We start from the raw sequence: 16,839 nt of genomic DNA on the forward strand, positions 1-16,839 counted from the left end.
AAAAAAAGTTCCTGAAAATAGGGGGCAGGATTTGGCACAGTATTAACTCCTACCATGTCTACCCTTGATATTCTCCTCTTCAGGCTAAATATACCCAGCTCTTTAACCATTCCTCATAGAACTTGGTTTCCAGACCTCTCACCATCCTGGTCACCCTCCTCTGAACACGTTCCAATTTGCCAATGCCCTTCTTAAAATGTAGCACCCAGAACTGGACACAGTACTCCAGATGCAGTTCATAATGCTAGAGTTAGCCTTGTTGTCATGAAGACACCTTTAAATCTATTTCTGCATCACCTGTGGAAATGACCACCACCTTCAAAGAGACTCATTGGCTTGCCTGCTTTAACAGCTTGCCCAAACATATGATATCCCATGGGGTAGGCAACTTGGTGCCTCCCAAATATTTTGGACTTCAACTCCAGCCAGCATGGCCAGTGGTAAGGTATTACAGGAGTTGTAGTTTAAAACATCTGGAGGGCAGTGGGTTTCTTACCCCTGTAATATCCCAGTCCTAAAATCATGCCAAACAGAATGCTTCATACAACCTTCAGGAAGAGAGATACCTTGATGAAAAACCTTCAGTGAAAGAGATTCCACATCTCACTTATTCAACAGCTCCAATCACTAGGCTCTTAGGGCAGTGTCCAATGCTACCAGTGTGCATGTCAGGAATGAACCTGAGCATGTGGAGATATCTAGCAGCTTAGATTCAGAATGGGAACAGCCAGAACCGGGGGAGGCTCCCTCCCTAGTGAGCTCAGATATGGCAAGATATGGCCTTCTTCCCAAGACCTTGGCGCACAGATGGCTCAGCCTGAAGGGGGGCCCCTTTCCTCCTCCATGAGAACCGAGTTTTCGGGGGAGGAGGAGAGTGAGGGGTGTGACTTGAGGGATGCTAGGGTCCGTCGCAGAGCAAAGTGGGAAAAGTTAGAGGCAGAGCTCAGATGCTCTACCAGGTTGCCTATGTGAGATAGCCTACGGAGGAGGGAGACGCTGTAATGGAGGGGTATCCCTCCTAAGGGAGTCTGGCCTTAAAGCACTAAATCCTGTTTTGCTTGTGGTGGGTCCTGTGAGCACAACTGAACCAGCGGAGGCGAAGCAGCAATATTGGATACTACCCTTAGTGTTTAATTTAATTTAAAGCTGCCTGCAGAACTCCATCGATTCTTGGTCTCAGTGAGTGGAGTAAAGCTTCCCACTTGTTTTTGTCACTCTTTTATATATTTTGAAAACCATTAACATACCCACCCCCTTTTGATCTTTTGCTACACATGGTCAGTTGCTCATCACCTTTGCTGTAGGGAAAAGGCAGGGAGGTGATTGCACCTCCCCGCTGTGTTTCAGCCCACATGTGATTGTGACTCAGGAACCACACAGTGAATGGTTCTTGCTCTAATATTAACTTGGCCTAAGTATTAGACATGCATGCAGTAAGGTAGAAGTAGGGTGCCTTTTTGCATTACTCTGATAACAATGCCAGTTGTTATGGTTATTAATTATGAGGTACAAACCAGACAGAAAATAAACACAAGAAATTCTCTTAAAATACACTGCATTTATAAAATAATGGCATTTCATTGGTCATTTCTTACTAAGCTGTCATGATACAACAACAAACTGATCTCCGTCCCGCCCAATGAACACCAACCCCTCCTACAAGGAACAAAAGAGAACGTTCATATGAATGAACATATTACCCTTCCCAACCTTATTTTTGCTGCTTCTTGAAGTGGGATGCGATTTTTAAATGCCCATGGTTAGAGAAAGGAAAATGCAAAGCACTGCAGAGCTAAAGCTCTTCAGGGCACACTCCTATGCAAGTGTAGACAGAAAAATGTTCTGGCTGGGGAATGCTGGGAGCTGTAGGACTTTTTTCTGTCTAAACAGGTATAGGATTGCACCCTTAAGTTACATGCTCCAGGAGAACTCGCTGTTGCAAGCTCCCCCGCCCTCGCTTCCTACTTTAGTGAGGAAAGCCAATACACTTCCAAAGTTTAAAGTGCTGAACAAGGATTGCTACAGGAGCTTGAAGGTATGTTGCTGCTGCCTAGGCCAGCTCCTCGACCAGTGTAAGAGGACAACTCCATTAACGCTTCCATCTAAAGTTCCCCATGAGATCTAACCCTAGGGATACATCCATGTGGTGCTAATTTCAGCTTCCAGAAATGCTGCTTCAGCATATCCAATCTCCAAATGGCGCAGAGTGATACAAACTTGCCCTGATGCCCCAAGGAGAAGCATTCTAGCAATGCAATTTAGCACATAAATATGGAAACACTTACTTTAAATTCTAGCTCCAGTGTAATCTCAATGGGAGGCCCTGGGCTGTAAAATGGGAATAGTTATATCATACATCTCATAGCCATGGTAGGCTAACCCTAACCCTCTAGATATTTTGGACTACAATTCCCATCACTCCCAGCCAGCATGGCCACTGGTAAGGGGTTATGGGAGTTATAGTCCGAAACATGTGGAGGGTACCAGGTTGCCTACCCCTTTCCCATAGGATTATTTTAGCAATGAAAGCGATATATGACAAATGAAATAGTAGGGGTGATTTATGTGGCCTCTTACTTTCAAGTCCATAGGATTTAATGGGACATCGTAATAGGGCATGAGTGGTTAGTGACATGCTCCCTAGAAGGGCTCAGGATATTAAAAGCAATGAACAATCAAAACTGCTAAATCATGAAAAAATACCACAACTTCAATCTGTGCTATATATGGAAGATAAAGCTGTCAATGGCTACAGGCCATAATGATTATATATTACCTCTCAGAGGCAGAATGCCTCTCAATACCCACTGATGGGGAACATGAGCAGGAAGGTGCTAATGCGCTTGTGTCTTTCTGGTGGGTTTCCCATAGGAAGCTGACTGGCCACTCTGAGAACACAATGTTAGACTAGATAGGCCTTAGGTGTCATCCAGCAGAGCTCTTCTTATGTTCTTATATTTGGCTAAGAATAATGCAACAGTGACACTGGAAAGCCTTCGACAAAAGCTGACTCTAGTCAAATGACCGTGGGCCTCGATTAAAAGAGCTGTGAGGAGAGTGCTACAAATGCAGCAAGGCAGTTTTGCTCCTCTTTACAAAAGCAGACCCCATTTTGCAAGTGTGTTTGTGGGGAACTTCAGATGCAGCCTCCAGTTCAGGGGAACCTCAGAGAAAATCTCCAGAACATCACAGGGAGCTTTTGCCAGCGTACATCCACCTCCATATATATATATATATATATATATATATATATATATGCATGCATGCATGCATGCATGCATGCACACAAACACACACTCACACCAACATACAGACACATCCCAGTTACCTGTAAATTAGCAACATACAACTCACCAGTAATATGTAATTTACTATAGCAGGCTTTTTAGCAATACTTGGGCATTACATTGAATTTGTGGGTTTTCTAGAAACGTTCACGTATTCATGATAAGACTGTTACTCACTCAAATTCTCTAGAAGATGTTTGCAGTCATCAGTAGCAACATCATGCAGTGTTCTATTGCATTTATCTTTCCTTTCGGCCTCCAGTCCCCCATGGCTACACAAGACTTCTAGGCAGCTCTGGGAAGATAAGTGCTACATTACTTGAAGGTTCCAAGGAATTAACTTGAGCTGAAATTAATTTGACTGAACCACTTACTGCCTGAGGCAGACAGGCCTGGATTCAGCTTTTCAAATCTTCATTTCAGTCCTGAAAATATGTACCTTCAAACGCTGGAAAAATTATCTATTAAGAGAATTGGCTTTCTGACAGGGATCAGTTTGTCCAGGAGACTCCTCATATGATTCTTTTAGGGCGCAATCCTACCCAGACAGGCGGCTGCCTCCGAACTCGGAGGCAACCTCCTATTCAAAGCAGGGCAGGAGAAGTATGGAGGGGATTGTTCCCTCCGCACTTCTCCTGCCCTGCATTTTGGGCTAGACACTGATTGACGCTGTCTGGCTGCGGGAGGGCCACGCAGGGAGGAGGCTGCTTTATGACACATAGGATGTGTCACATAGGATGTGTCATACAGGCATTTCTGCCCGCCCCGTCCCGGGGCGCCCCCCTTTTGGCCGCTCCATGCTCCTCTTGCGAGAGGAGGATGGGTCTGTTCCGTGCTGCCTCTGAGGCAGCACGGAAGTGGGGGGAGGCCAGTTCTCCAGGAACCGACCTCAGAACGCAGGCTCCAAGGCCAGTTCCCAGAAAACGGGATATCCTATTGCTGTTTAGCTGCTGTCTAGGATTGCTCCCTTAAAGTATGAATATATAAATATACAATATGTACATTTTAAAATTCAGAGATGTGGAACGGAAAGGCACCTTATGATTAAAAACAAACCCAACCCAGCCCATTCACAGTACACTTTACACATTGCACAGTGTACCAGTCTTCCCCAACCCAGTGCCCTCCAGATGTGTTGGACTACAACTCCCATCATCCATAGACAGCAGGCCATTGGAGTTGCGGTCCAACACATCTGAAGGGTATTAGGTTGGGGAATGCTGCAGTATAGTCTTTTAGGTTGTTATTCTATGTACCCTTACCTGAGAGTAAGGCCCATTCAATTCAAGGAGACTTACTCCTGAGTAGTCATGCATAGGGTTGCACCTTTAATGGCCTGTTTATGTAGGGAGAATGCATGGAGCAGCTCTCAGATTTGAAAACATGATTCACTACATTCTCACTTCATAAGAGAAGCTCCTTGGTATTCACCTAAGAGGGAGAGAAAATGATTGGACTACATAGCCATGTATCTCCTTGCCAAGAGTCCTAGAGCCCTTAATTGAATTGCCCATTTAATGAAAACGGGCTGATGGTTATAAATCTGATCTAGATTTATTAGCTTAAATGCAAATCAAAACAGCCCTACTAGGTGAGATGAGAGCAGTACACACACACACACAGTTTCCCACTGATCACACAGATAACAGATGTCATATCCACACAACTAGTGGACCAGTCCCTTCATCTTGATACCACATCATGCCAAACCATCTATTATATATACTAAGGGGCAAATTAACCATTCTTCAAATCACTCACAGCAGAGCTATAGATTCCAATGGATATGTTTTTTTTTCTTTTTTAAAACTCCCATGCCTGGAGATGGTGGTAGAATTTTGGAATGGAAACGGGAGTGGGGAAAGCTTAAATACCTCCCTCCCAGAGCACCATGGGCCATGCACACTTACACTAAAGTAAATAATTTAATAGCAGAGCTATGTGTGATTTGAAGAATGCTTAGTTTGGCCCTAAGTTTACCTCTAACACTGACCTTAAAGCCTTTTGATGCTGCTATATGGGCTGCAGTCCAGCCATCTTTGTCAGAGTGATTGATGACATCTGCAGAAACAGGGGGCTTTGCTTTATGGCTAAAGCAGTCATTTTCACACTCCAAGTCAAAGATGCATGAATTAGCATCTGCTTCGTTCAGAAAGTTTCCACCTTCTGGCTTCCCGTAGTACATAAGAAATTGTAGGCAGTCCACATTATCAGCATCTACAACAGCATGAAATGGTGTCCAGCCATCCTACCGCAAGGGAAATAAAAAAACTGAAAACAACTCCAGATAGTTGAATGTGTATTCACATAACGTATGTATTCTGTTAAACCTGCTGTTTGCTAACTATCTGTAGGGCTTAATAGTGTCTGGCTATAAATATTTTGGCAAAGACATCCCATCTGTTGTCTCTGTGAATAACTGTATTGGTATATAATGAAAAAAGGGACAAAAAGTATTGCAATCCTTCCTTAGAACAATACTGGCAAAAGTTACTGCTGGGGAAGGGAGCACTCCATGAATGGGGGCCAAAATGAGTGGAATCGATCCTTTGTAAAGGATGGTTTTAGCTGTATGAAACTACGCCATAAAAACAGCCTGCTATAGAAGGCGACCAGATATCCTTGTCAGATGTCTGATCTCTTTATTAGCAATTCTGTACAGCTTTAAATAAGCACACTTCTTCTCTTTGGCTCTGTACAGTGTTAAATCTTTCCTTCATTAGCATAACAAAGTGAGCGCAGCTGCTCTGGAAAAGCATTTTCGATCCTTAATTTTCCTTTGATGTATTTATTTTAAATAGCCAACATCTGAACTTGCATCTTCTCTTCATTACTTTTTTCTCCCAAGTTACCATTACATTCGAACTGACTGTACAGTGATTTCTCCTCTCTCATTGAAATGACAAATTATAAGCATGTGCCTTATTTTCCAGCATTCCTTATTTTGAAAAAAGAAAGAAAAGGCAGCATACTTTGGCACAGCTCAACCCTCTAGTCTCCTTCCCAAGCCCTCACCTGGGTCAATCAGTTGATCATTTTGCTAATACATTTTTCCCGTTGGAAGCCAATTCTAAATACAAGTGAAACAAGAAGAATTGCATTGATACTTTTTAAAAAATCCTCTTTAAAAGACAATTCCTTGTGGCTTTGTGGGTCTTGGTCTCAAATAAAAGGAAACAATAGTTTTTCACTGCTCCATTTGACTGAACTTTAACTGAACTGAGCCGAAAGACACCACAGCCTTTCAACAGCAGGGCTGGCTCAAGACGTTTTGCTGCCTGTGGTGAAGCAACAAATGGTGCACTGCAACTCAAAGTACATGGTACCCAAGGCTGGTCAAAGTTATTTTGGCACCTGAGGCAGAAAATCCCACAAGTGCGTCTTCCCCTCTCTGCCAGAAATATTCAACAATAATAAATTGAATCAGTAACCATTTTCTGCTCTTTCATGACACCCATATTACTTGCTTGCAGCAGCTGCCTCACTCTGCCTAATGGTATTGCTGGTCTGTGCAGACTATGAGGGGACCGGGCCATGAAATCCTGCCTCTGAAGACTGATCTGCAGTCTGGTAACACATAAAAGTTATGCAAACTGGTATCACCTCACAGAGGAGTTATCATAAAGCAGAGTAAGGAGCTGACAGTGGGGAGGGGAAAGAAAGTCAGCAGCTTGGCAGAAAGGTCTGGATGAGAAGAATGGAACTGGCTAACAGTGTTGCTATCAAAAATGTTGTGTGTGTTTGAATTAGGAGTTTTCAAGAGCACTTTCTGAGCCTTGGCTTTTAAGCAGCAGGTCTTTGAAGGCCTGCAGCTTAATAGCTGTTGATCAATGGTTCAAAAACAAACTACTGACCCATAGTTAATTTAACAAAGGTTACATTGGCCCACGTAATATGTTAATGAAATACCCCAGGTAGCAAACTTCTGGTGCAATCCTATGCATGTTTATTCAGAAGTTCCTCTCTGTTCACTGGAACTTGCTTCCAGATAAGTGTGTATAAGATTGGAGATTCAGGCTGCAATCCTATATCCACTTACCTGGGATTAACCCTCACTGAAATCAATGGGATTCACTTCTAAGCAGACATGTATAGGAATGCACTGTCAGAGTGTAAGAAAAATCCTCGTACCTGTAAGATGACATTTTGTCTTACGTTTTGCCACACAGAAATTTTTTGGAATACACTAGGACTCCTCTATAATGTTTTCACTACTAGGTTTTATCCCAGACCTGCGCAACATAAAACCTTTAAGCTCTACATAGTACTGTAGCTTGCCAGGTACATGAAAAAGACCTATTCTTGTAGTCCACCAGGGGTCACACAGACGTAGGGTTTATCAAGTTCCTGACAGGTTGCAGTACATGACTGGTGTGCTTCGAACAGTTTGGAGCCACATATTGCACAGATCCGAGCTATCATTTCCCAAACAATCACATCTATCTTGTTAAAGAGAGGCATGCTACATTTCTAATGCATTTCTGGATGACACATTTCACCAATTGTACAGAAATAAGGACTCTGTTAAGAGTTGCAATTATAACGTTGAAGACTTCAGCCTTGTGCAACTGAATCAGAAGCTACTGAGCTTGAAACTAGAACCTGCTCTTCTCCTGATCCATTTTCTATTTCTCCCTCTTTCTGCTGTGAGGTTGACCCTAGTGAATGTCTACCACGTCCTTAGGTGGAACAAAACCCGCTATTGTTGAATATAAGAAAAAGCTTGCAGCAACGGACCAACAACCTATCTGACCCAGTATTGGCCCATTCACTCAGTACTGAGGGAATACAACGGACATATAAGCCCAAGGACAAATGTTATGTTTTCCCCGAATGTAATACATACAATTTTAATTGAGTGTTACAGATATATCATTTTAATCAACATGGTAAACAGCAACCAGAACAATGTGTAATTCTGGCAGAACTCTGTAATTTTGGCTTTCAAACTGTGCTCTTGGGAATTCATCAAGCGTTCCTCAATAGGAGATGGGTGATGGCAGACTAAGTCCCCCAGGCCCCCGTCACACAGGGAACATTTTACTTTGAAGTTCTTACTGCCTGTAACTAAGCCTTCGGGGAGGCATTTCTACCTTTTAGAATGGGGGAAAAACACTGGAAAAAACTGGGAAACCACCAATTAGTGTTTGGGGAAAACAGGCTGGGGCCAGAGTATGAGAGGCTGGGGAGCTGGGGAACCTCAGAAGGCCAGACTGAGACAAGAGATGGGTGGTTCAATACCCCTGTTGTAAAGTGTGCACTCAGTTTGCATAGGGTGATAGCTAGGCCCAACATGAACCGAAACGGTATCCTAAAGTAAAGCCCAGAATGCTTTGTGGCAGGATTTGTGGGAGTTGTGCAGCAAACACTCAAGCTGTCAGATCTATGTGAAAGGAGGGCCTTAGTGTAAGTCTGAAAACCACTGCTCTATAATATTCATGCACTGAGATCATTACTATAAAAACACATGAATCAGTCACTGGGAGGAAAAGAAAGTTGATATATGGCCATAGGAAATATCAGAGCTGAGGGGATTTTTACAAAAAAATTAATTGGGGAGATTTATTTCCTTTTTTTATTACTCAGCCTTTAATATTTTTGGCACTATATTTAAACATATTGCTATGTCTTCAAAACTACACACTTATTTATGTATAATATATATAGTAGGACCTTGAATTTTAGTACTCTGAAAGGAATTCATAGTCCACAGCAAAGTGCAACTGGCCCACACACAGCATGTGTGTAGCCCATAACCAATATTGCCCGTTACTATACTGACCAGGCTGGTTGCTCTAAAGCGGGGGCAGGTACCTTGTGGCCTTCCAGATGTTTGGCTACAACTCCTATCAGCCAATGCTGAGGTATGATGGAAGTTGTAGGCCAAAACATCGAGGGACACCCACTCCTACTCTAAAGGAAGTGGAAAGAGTATAGGCTCTAATAGAGAGTTTTTCTGTGTTTTTATGATTTCCTAAGAGCATAAGAGCCCCGCTGTATCAGACCAAAGGACTATCAAGTCTAGCACCCTGTCTCCAGAGGCCAACCAGATGCCTACAGACAGGAGGACAGCATCCCTTTCCTGCTGTTGTTCCTCAGTGACTGATATCCAGAGCCCACGACCTCTGATCCTCGAGGTAGCATTTACATGGCTAGTAGCTATGACATTTCCACTCCTATGGGTCTAAAGCAAAGGTAGGCAACCTGATGCCCTCCAAATGTTTTGGACTCCAACTCCCATAAGCTCCAGACAGCATGGCCAATGGTCAGAGATTATGGAAATTGCAGTCCAAACATCTGGAGAGTACCAGGTTGCCTATCCTTGGTCTCAGGCAGGGGAGGGCATCCTCTTTTTTATCCAAGGGCTGGATCACCTACCTGACCCAGGCTGGCGGGTTGGATGACATTGTGGGGGCCCATCTCAAAGCCCCTCTCGTGACATCATCTCATTCCACCCCACCCACTTTTTTCCCTCTGTGCCTCTCCCTGCACTGAAAAACCAACTCAGCTGGCTCATGTCTCAACTAGGGGGCGAGTGGCATGGGAAGGGACTGGTCAGGGTTTGCAGGACTCAGTCCTGGAAGCCCTGGCCAAGCGGAGGAATCCCCATGTTATCTCCAATGTCTGATTTGGAGGGCATGCCACGCGCGGGGGAATCCCCATGTGATCTCCAACGTCTGATTTGGAGGGGGTGCCGCGCGGGGGAATCCCCATATGATCTCCAATCCCAACATGAAAGATCAGGTGGGTGGGCTTTTTGGAGAGGCTGCCTCCTCCCGATCTCTTGCTTTGGAGAGTGCTCAGGGAGAGAGATTGGGGGGGTGGGCTCTCTGGAGAGCCCGCCCACCTGCCCGCCTGCCCAATCTCTCACTTTGAGGACTCTCCTGGAGCAAGAGATAGGGCTGCCGGCAGCCTCTCTGGAGCACCCGCCTGATCTCTTGCCCTAGGAGAGTGCCCCGAATGAAAGATTGGGCAGACAGCCTTTTGGGAGTGCCACCCAGGCCCAAATGCCATGCTCTGAGGGCTCCTTCCTTAAAGCAAGGTATTGTGAGGTACAGGCAGCCTCCAGGGACACCTCACAATGCCTCTCTTAGAGGAAGGACCGCTCAAAGGTCCTGGATGTCTCTCTGGAGGCTGCCCGCCTGAGCTCTTGTTTGGGGTGGGGGGGATGGGGAATGGGTGGGCAGCGGCAGCAGCAGTGGGGGGAGTGGCGGTGCGTGTGTTCCTGCATCAGGTGGTGAGGCATCTTGTGCTGCCGCCGCCACCAATATGATAAACATGTCAGTTTGTTCACATTAATTTTGTTCTGAATTAGGTGGGACAAATAAGAAGAACCTTCCTTATTTGCTTTAGCTGGATATTATATCCTTCTTAACATATGCAGAGCGAGACCTCTCTTAGAGAGCAATCCTATGGTCCCTGAGAGAGTGTTCCTTGGACCACAGGATACTGCAGAATTCCCGCTCTGAGGCCACAGACACTGATACAACCTTGGGAGGGGAAAGCCGAATGGGGGTTTCCCCCCTGCCCCTTCCACCCCTTGTAGCTGCCAGGGAAAGCACCATGGCTGCTTTCTCAGCCAAGGATGCAAAGGAGAAGGAAAGGAGGCACTGAAGATCCACACCATCCCTCCCCCGCGACTCCACTAGATGCACTCAAAAGCAGAAAGGGGGACAAAGAGGCAAAGATTGCCGCCATTGCACCTGCTGCTCTGCTGGGTGTCTGGCAGAGCATAGGATTATCGGAACACTCCCTGGACACCTATAGGATTGCTCTGTTAGTTTGTTTTAAAAACAAAACAAGATCTGAAGAATCCTCATGCTTTTTACCCTCTCTTTGTAGGATAGCTGATGCCCTGATTATTTCTGTAGGAAGGACAAAAGCAACTTTCTGGTAAGCAAGGTGCCCAAGGCTTTGCATCAGAGACAAGGAAAGTCTCTACCAAACACAGCACCATAGAAAATGGGAGATTATAGGAACAGGCTGTGAGTAAAACCACTTCAAATACTAAGTCTTGTAAGGCAGGAGTACAGGAAAGATGATTATTTCAAACACCTTAGGGAGAAATAAATAACTGAATGTTGTTGAGGGCATTGTACAGTGACACACAGCCACATAAAAGTGAAACCTTTCATTAATTACGAAGAATTTTATGCACTACAGCAGTTAAGGTTATTAATATATGCCTCAACAGGAGCCATTTTGAAGTGGCTCACTTCTGTTTTCTTGAAACATTGACTTTGAGAAATGGGCTTTCAAACTTACGCAGGTTTTTGCACTTCGGTCTGCTCCAGCTTCCAGCAAGAGTTTGACACATTCATTATTTCCATTTCTACAGGCCAAGTAGAGAGGTGTCTCTCCCCTTTCGGCAGCATGATTAACATCAGCGTGATACATGATTAATAATTCTGCACATCTAGGGGTGGAAACATTGCGCAACAACACATTAGAAGAACACCTGACCTGGAAAAAGACCTGACCTTTAAAATGCCACTAAGCTACAATACTTTCTTCAAACATACTTAAATTGCAAAAAGAAAGGTGTTGGCTTAAAAGCCTTATGATTAGTGACCCATATGCAATCCAAAATTGGAGCAGGAACACTGAAATTAGCCAGACTCTCATCCAGGTTTGTGGAGAGAGGCTGAAGCTAATGAAGTTTGAGGGCTATATCTTACACAAGAAACAAACACACTGAGAAAGTTTGCTAGAATTCAGATACAGGGTTTTTGTTTTGTGTGAGCTAAAAAGCTCATTAACACAGTAATTGCAAGGAAAGGAACATACTCTATCCCAGGCCCAGAACTAGTGACCTTTGTTCTAAAAAAGCAGCAAATATTAAAAGCACAAACTCCAGATAATAAAATAAGAACTGGATTTCAAAGAGATGCTACCAGGCCTAGCTAAAAAAGAAGCCTGTGTGATGGGGGCATATTCCTGTGTCTAGGGCTCTGAGGGTGGGGGCATGTCTACGTGGCAGCTTCCTGTGTGGACAAGCTACCTAGTAGGGCTATGTAAAATGCAAACAATTTTTGGTTTAAACATCTGATGATTAAAGCAAGGAAGCCAAGCATGTCACTAACCAATCTGGCATAGAAGAAAAATTCATTCTGACTCCAAATTATGGCAATCATAGTTAGATCCTAAGCATGAGCAAAGCCCACCCATTAAGTTTCCCCAATGGAAACTCCATCCACACCAGCCCTTGGTTGGGGCAAGTCCCTTATTCGTTGGCCTGGCCAACTGAGGCATGGGCAAAGAATTTGCAAGACCTTAAATCCACTTGTGCCTTTGTTCCATAAGGATTTTGGGGTAGTCTATTCTTGAATTTCACTCCTCAAATAGTTAGAATCCTTCTTCCTATTTCTATCCTGCATCTGAAGCACTTCCTTCTTGTAGTCACCAGTCTCCTGTAACCTAAATGGCTCTACTGTAATATAATATATATGTTGAACGCATCTTACCCCCTTCTCAGATCCAAACTACATGTTACACTAATCACATAGGGCAGTATCCAATGGTGTCATTCTGCAAACTCAAATAGCACTAGTGGACCTCCGCTGAATCTTTCCGTTGCACAAGCAGTTGCCCATTACACTTGCACAACTGGTTGTGCAAGTAGTTGTGGAACCAGTTGCACAACGGGAAGCACAAGAGTTATGCGCAATTGGTTGCACAACAAGCATAGTGCACAATGGCTTGAGCAATTGTGCTTCTGCAAATGTAACTTTAGTTGGATTATTTGCTTGTGCATAGTTCAGAACCTAGTTTCCGCTAGCGCAACATCATTTGTGCTAATGGAGTGACACCATTGGACACTGCCCACTGTGTGTAGCTGAGGGTTAGGTTTTTGTTTGCTGTTATGTATGAATGCATGGCTGTGATCTGGATTGGGACCACTATGCTCCAGGAGGGGAGGATTAAACCTCTCCCCAGTCCATTTTTTCTCTGAAATTCAAAGCTTCCATTAATTTCAGGGCATGGGGGAATGGGTGAGTGGGGAGAGGCTTAATTCTCCCTTCCTGGAGTGCGGTGGCCATGATCAGAATCAGGGTTGTGCATGCTTACAAAACAGTAAATAAAAATAGGCTCAGCTATACATTACGTGACAAGCATTAATATGTAGTCTGGCCTTCAGACTCCTTTTTTGATCACTTATAATAGAAGCTAAGGGCAGGTAGAAGAACTATGGGTTTGAGGAATGGGGCAGTCAGAGTAAGGACAAGCAAAACAGATATGGAACGAGAGAGGTGAGATGAGAAAAGATCTAGGTGGGAAGAAGACAAAATAGGAGACCTAATGAGGGCAAAACTTAAGAGGAAGCAAATCACTTTGGGAACAGAAGCCCAAGAATATTTCAAAATGGGGGAAAGGAGGAAGCAGGAGCTTCCAGGATTAACAGAAAATGGAGATGAGACCAAAAGCTGCAGAAATAATGTATGTACTGGGGGACTGCAAGTGTGTGTGTGTGTGTGTGTGTGTGTGGTGGGGAGAGGGAATACAAATTTACAGCCACAAGAGAACACATTGCTCTCACAGTTATGGGAAGCAGAGATCAATTCTGAGTCTCCTCACAATTGTGTGCTGATCTCTGGGCCACAATCTGACAAGCCACCAAGCAATTTGGCAGAAGTGACAATTTCTACTGAAGGGATGTCACCTCTAACTGGAATAACAGGGTGCTCACAGGTGACGAATCAGGTTGATTGACAGCCCCTCTGGGAAACCTGGACCACACCTGCTTGAACTATGCCTGCTTCTAGCCAATAATAATAGCATCTCAGTTATTTGAATGCCAGATTGCTGCTGGGGAAGCAGCAATGCCAACTACGCCGAGGGATTGCAAGGAAAAAGAGACCACAAAAATTTGCAGAAGATACCATTCATAAGACTGAATGCGCTCCCAGACATAATCAAATCGATGGTAAAACGTGGATCTTTGCTGTACTATTAAGATTAATTCTATCCAAGCCCTAAACGTGTGGATGGATACTAGACTATCTGAAAAGGGTGGATATCAGCTCTATTCTCCTATGATCTTTTACAGAAAAGTGACAGAGAGCTTCACTGACCAAGGAATATAAAGCACTCAGCAGGTCAGAATGGCATTTCTAAACTCACTTACTGCCTCTCACAACAACATACATAAATACATTATCCTACGTTTTTACAGCTCAGAGTCTTCAGGATGGGAGGGGATATAAATAACCAAAAATTATCTCTGTCAGTGCTACATTAGTACAAACAAGACAAATAAACATGATTGTCAACTTGTGTGTATCTCAGAAAGCATTCAACAAAACACGCTCTTTCCCATGTTATGATTTCCATTCACAAGAGAGCCACCTCAAAATTCTCCTATCAGACACACAAAAGTGTCACATGGGAAGGATTTCTACCCATGTCATGTCAGACATGGGTACGCCTAACAATCCATATGTGGTCTGGCATTGTCTTACCAAGAGACAGGGGTAATACCACCCCAATACACACAGACATGTAAACATATTATATTGTTTGCCATGGGAGGATCTTGGAAGTAAGCTCCAGTGAATGAAAATAATTGGAATAAGAAATGGCACTATACCATTTTATTAGGGTGATATTGTTGAATTTTATTTGGATCTCCTTAAAATGCCCACAGCTGCGAATCTAAGCAAATTCTCTTGATGGCAAGTCTGCTTCAGTCAATGGGATTTATTTCTAATTTGTACGTGTGGTTAGAATCAAGCTGAAAGGTTTTGTTGGTGTTTTATTTAGGTGGGGACCAGGATACCACTGTGGTTTGCAAAAAAAGAGCACCATTTCAGCATCTTCCTCTCTAAGCAGAGCTGTAAAAGAGCTGTAAAAGAATGTCTAGTTAGTACATCTCCATTAGTGCTATTCCAGCGTTAAGCATGACAGCTCTCAGAGAGACCCCCATCAAAGCACCTGGAGTACAACAAGGATCACAACATTATACCCACCTTACTTCTGAGGTTAATCACGCAGCTTCTCCCACTTTTATAGCAACGTCAGGAACAGACACATTTTGCATCTGTTTTACCTCTATATCATCACCTCGCACAACCACCGCCACCACCAGTACCCGAGCATGGTAACATTTAGTGTCCTGCTATTCTCACCAGAGCAGAATTGACTTCTCAAAATGGTTAAGTTCCTCCTTCAGTCAGTCAATATCCAAGCACTATAAAAGTTGCCTATGCTTTTATGCAGTTTCCCCAGGCACTGTGTTAAATGACACATCCTCGTTCTTTGACATACTATACGCCAACCGAGAGGGCTTTTTGCAGGCAGACCACTTTTGAAAGATCAAAGGCAACAAATATCTATCCACAAATGCAATCTCCCCTTCAGCTGCCAGTTACTGCATATGCTTTTCATTTAATCTTAATTTGTGCGCTCTGAGAAATGTCTGATAAGGCTTTCAGTAAAAACTAGACCATAAATCAGTTCAAAGCCCCAGTTTGGAGATGCATTTGAAGAAAGCAAATTTGAAGAGACCCAATTGCCCCCCTTTAAAAAACCCTAACGGATAGAACCTGAAATGCATAAACAGAGGTGTATAATATCTACAATAGCACAGGTGTCAAAACTGAAACTTCTTTTAGGTGTGACTTGCCTGTAATACAATCAGAGAAACACATGTGCATTTACAAAAATCCCAAGGCATCTCTATTTCTAACAGAAAATCCCACAATAATTAATATTGCAATGAGAATTATAGGTAGGAACAGGCCTTTTATTGCATCCTCTCGCTCTCACTGTTTATACACCCTCAAGTGTAATATTTAAGAAGCACAAGGAGTTTTTACATGGGGGGGGGGATATATAATTGGCATGTTACTTACTTGCAATGTCCCTGAGCAACTGCTGAACATAAGGGTGTAAAGCCATTTTTATCAACAGGATCAACTTGTGCTTCTGAAGTCAGCAGCAATCTTACACAATCTAAGAGTTGGAAAACACAAAGGCTGATGGATGCATATATTGGAAAAGAGAAGAATAAGGTCTGAAAATCAGACACCTTGGCAAACTTATTTATTTGTTAATATAGGGTAACACATTCTACCCACTCAGTAGCTCATTTAACAGTGCAGATAAGAAAACTGTTTAATGGGACTTGCCCCAAATATGTATGTATTGCAGAGCGCAGAACCCCTTTCAGCCCAAAGCCTGCATTTCACTCTCCTGTGCTGTGTTCCGGCGCGAGCGGGGCCGAAGGCAATGGGGGTGGGGCCAAGAATCCCAGCCTACTGTAGCGTAAAGCTCTTACTGCCAGTAACCAAGCCTGCATTTCACTCTCCTGTGCTGTGTTCCGGCGCGAGCGGGGCCGAAGGCAATGGGGGTGGGGCCAAGAATCCCAGCCTACTGTAGCGTAAAGCTCTTACTGCCAGTAACCAAGCCTCAGGAGAGGCATTTCAAACTTTCGGAATAGGGAAAAAACTGTGCAAAAGCCGGGGAACTACCAAATTATCAGTGGCCAGGTGGAAGGGGCGGGGTCCTTGGCATTTGCTGCCACAAGATGTGTTGATGGCCACTAGCTTAGATG

The 16,839-nt window shown here is 43.9% G+C and overlaps 1 protein-coding gene across 1 annotated transcript in view; it reads right to left on the minus strand.

Moving 5' to 3' along the window:
• The window catches only part of CTTNBP2 (cortactin binding protein 2), a 125,698-nt gene that overhangs the window by 40,094 nt on the left and 68,765 nt on the right, over nucleotides 1–16,839 (minus strand). Inside the window, exons 6-9 of the mRNA XM_084810823.1 lie at nucleotides 16,139–16,238; nucleotides 11,553–11,703; nucleotides 5,281–5,535; nucleotides 3,465–3,582 (exon numbers count right to left, since the gene is read on the minus strand). Coding sequence (XP_084666949.1) covers nucleotides 3,465–3,582; nucleotides 5,281–5,535; nucleotides 11,553–11,703; nucleotides 16,139–16,238 — 624 coding nt within the window. The remainder of the gene's footprint in view (nucleotides 1–3,464; nucleotides 3,583–5,280; nucleotides 5,536–11,552; nucleotides 11,704–16,138; nucleotides 16,239–16,839) is intronic.

Source organism: Heloderma suspectum, chromosome 7 (genome assembly GCF_057233095.1).
Source record: "Heloderma suspectum isolate Gila_16-S chromosome 7, 16-S_ref, whole genome shotgun sequence".
In the NCBI taxonomy this organism is placed as follows: domain Eukaryota; kingdom Metazoa; phylum Chordata; class Lepidosauria; order Squamata; family Helodermatidae; genus Heloderma; species Heloderma suspectum.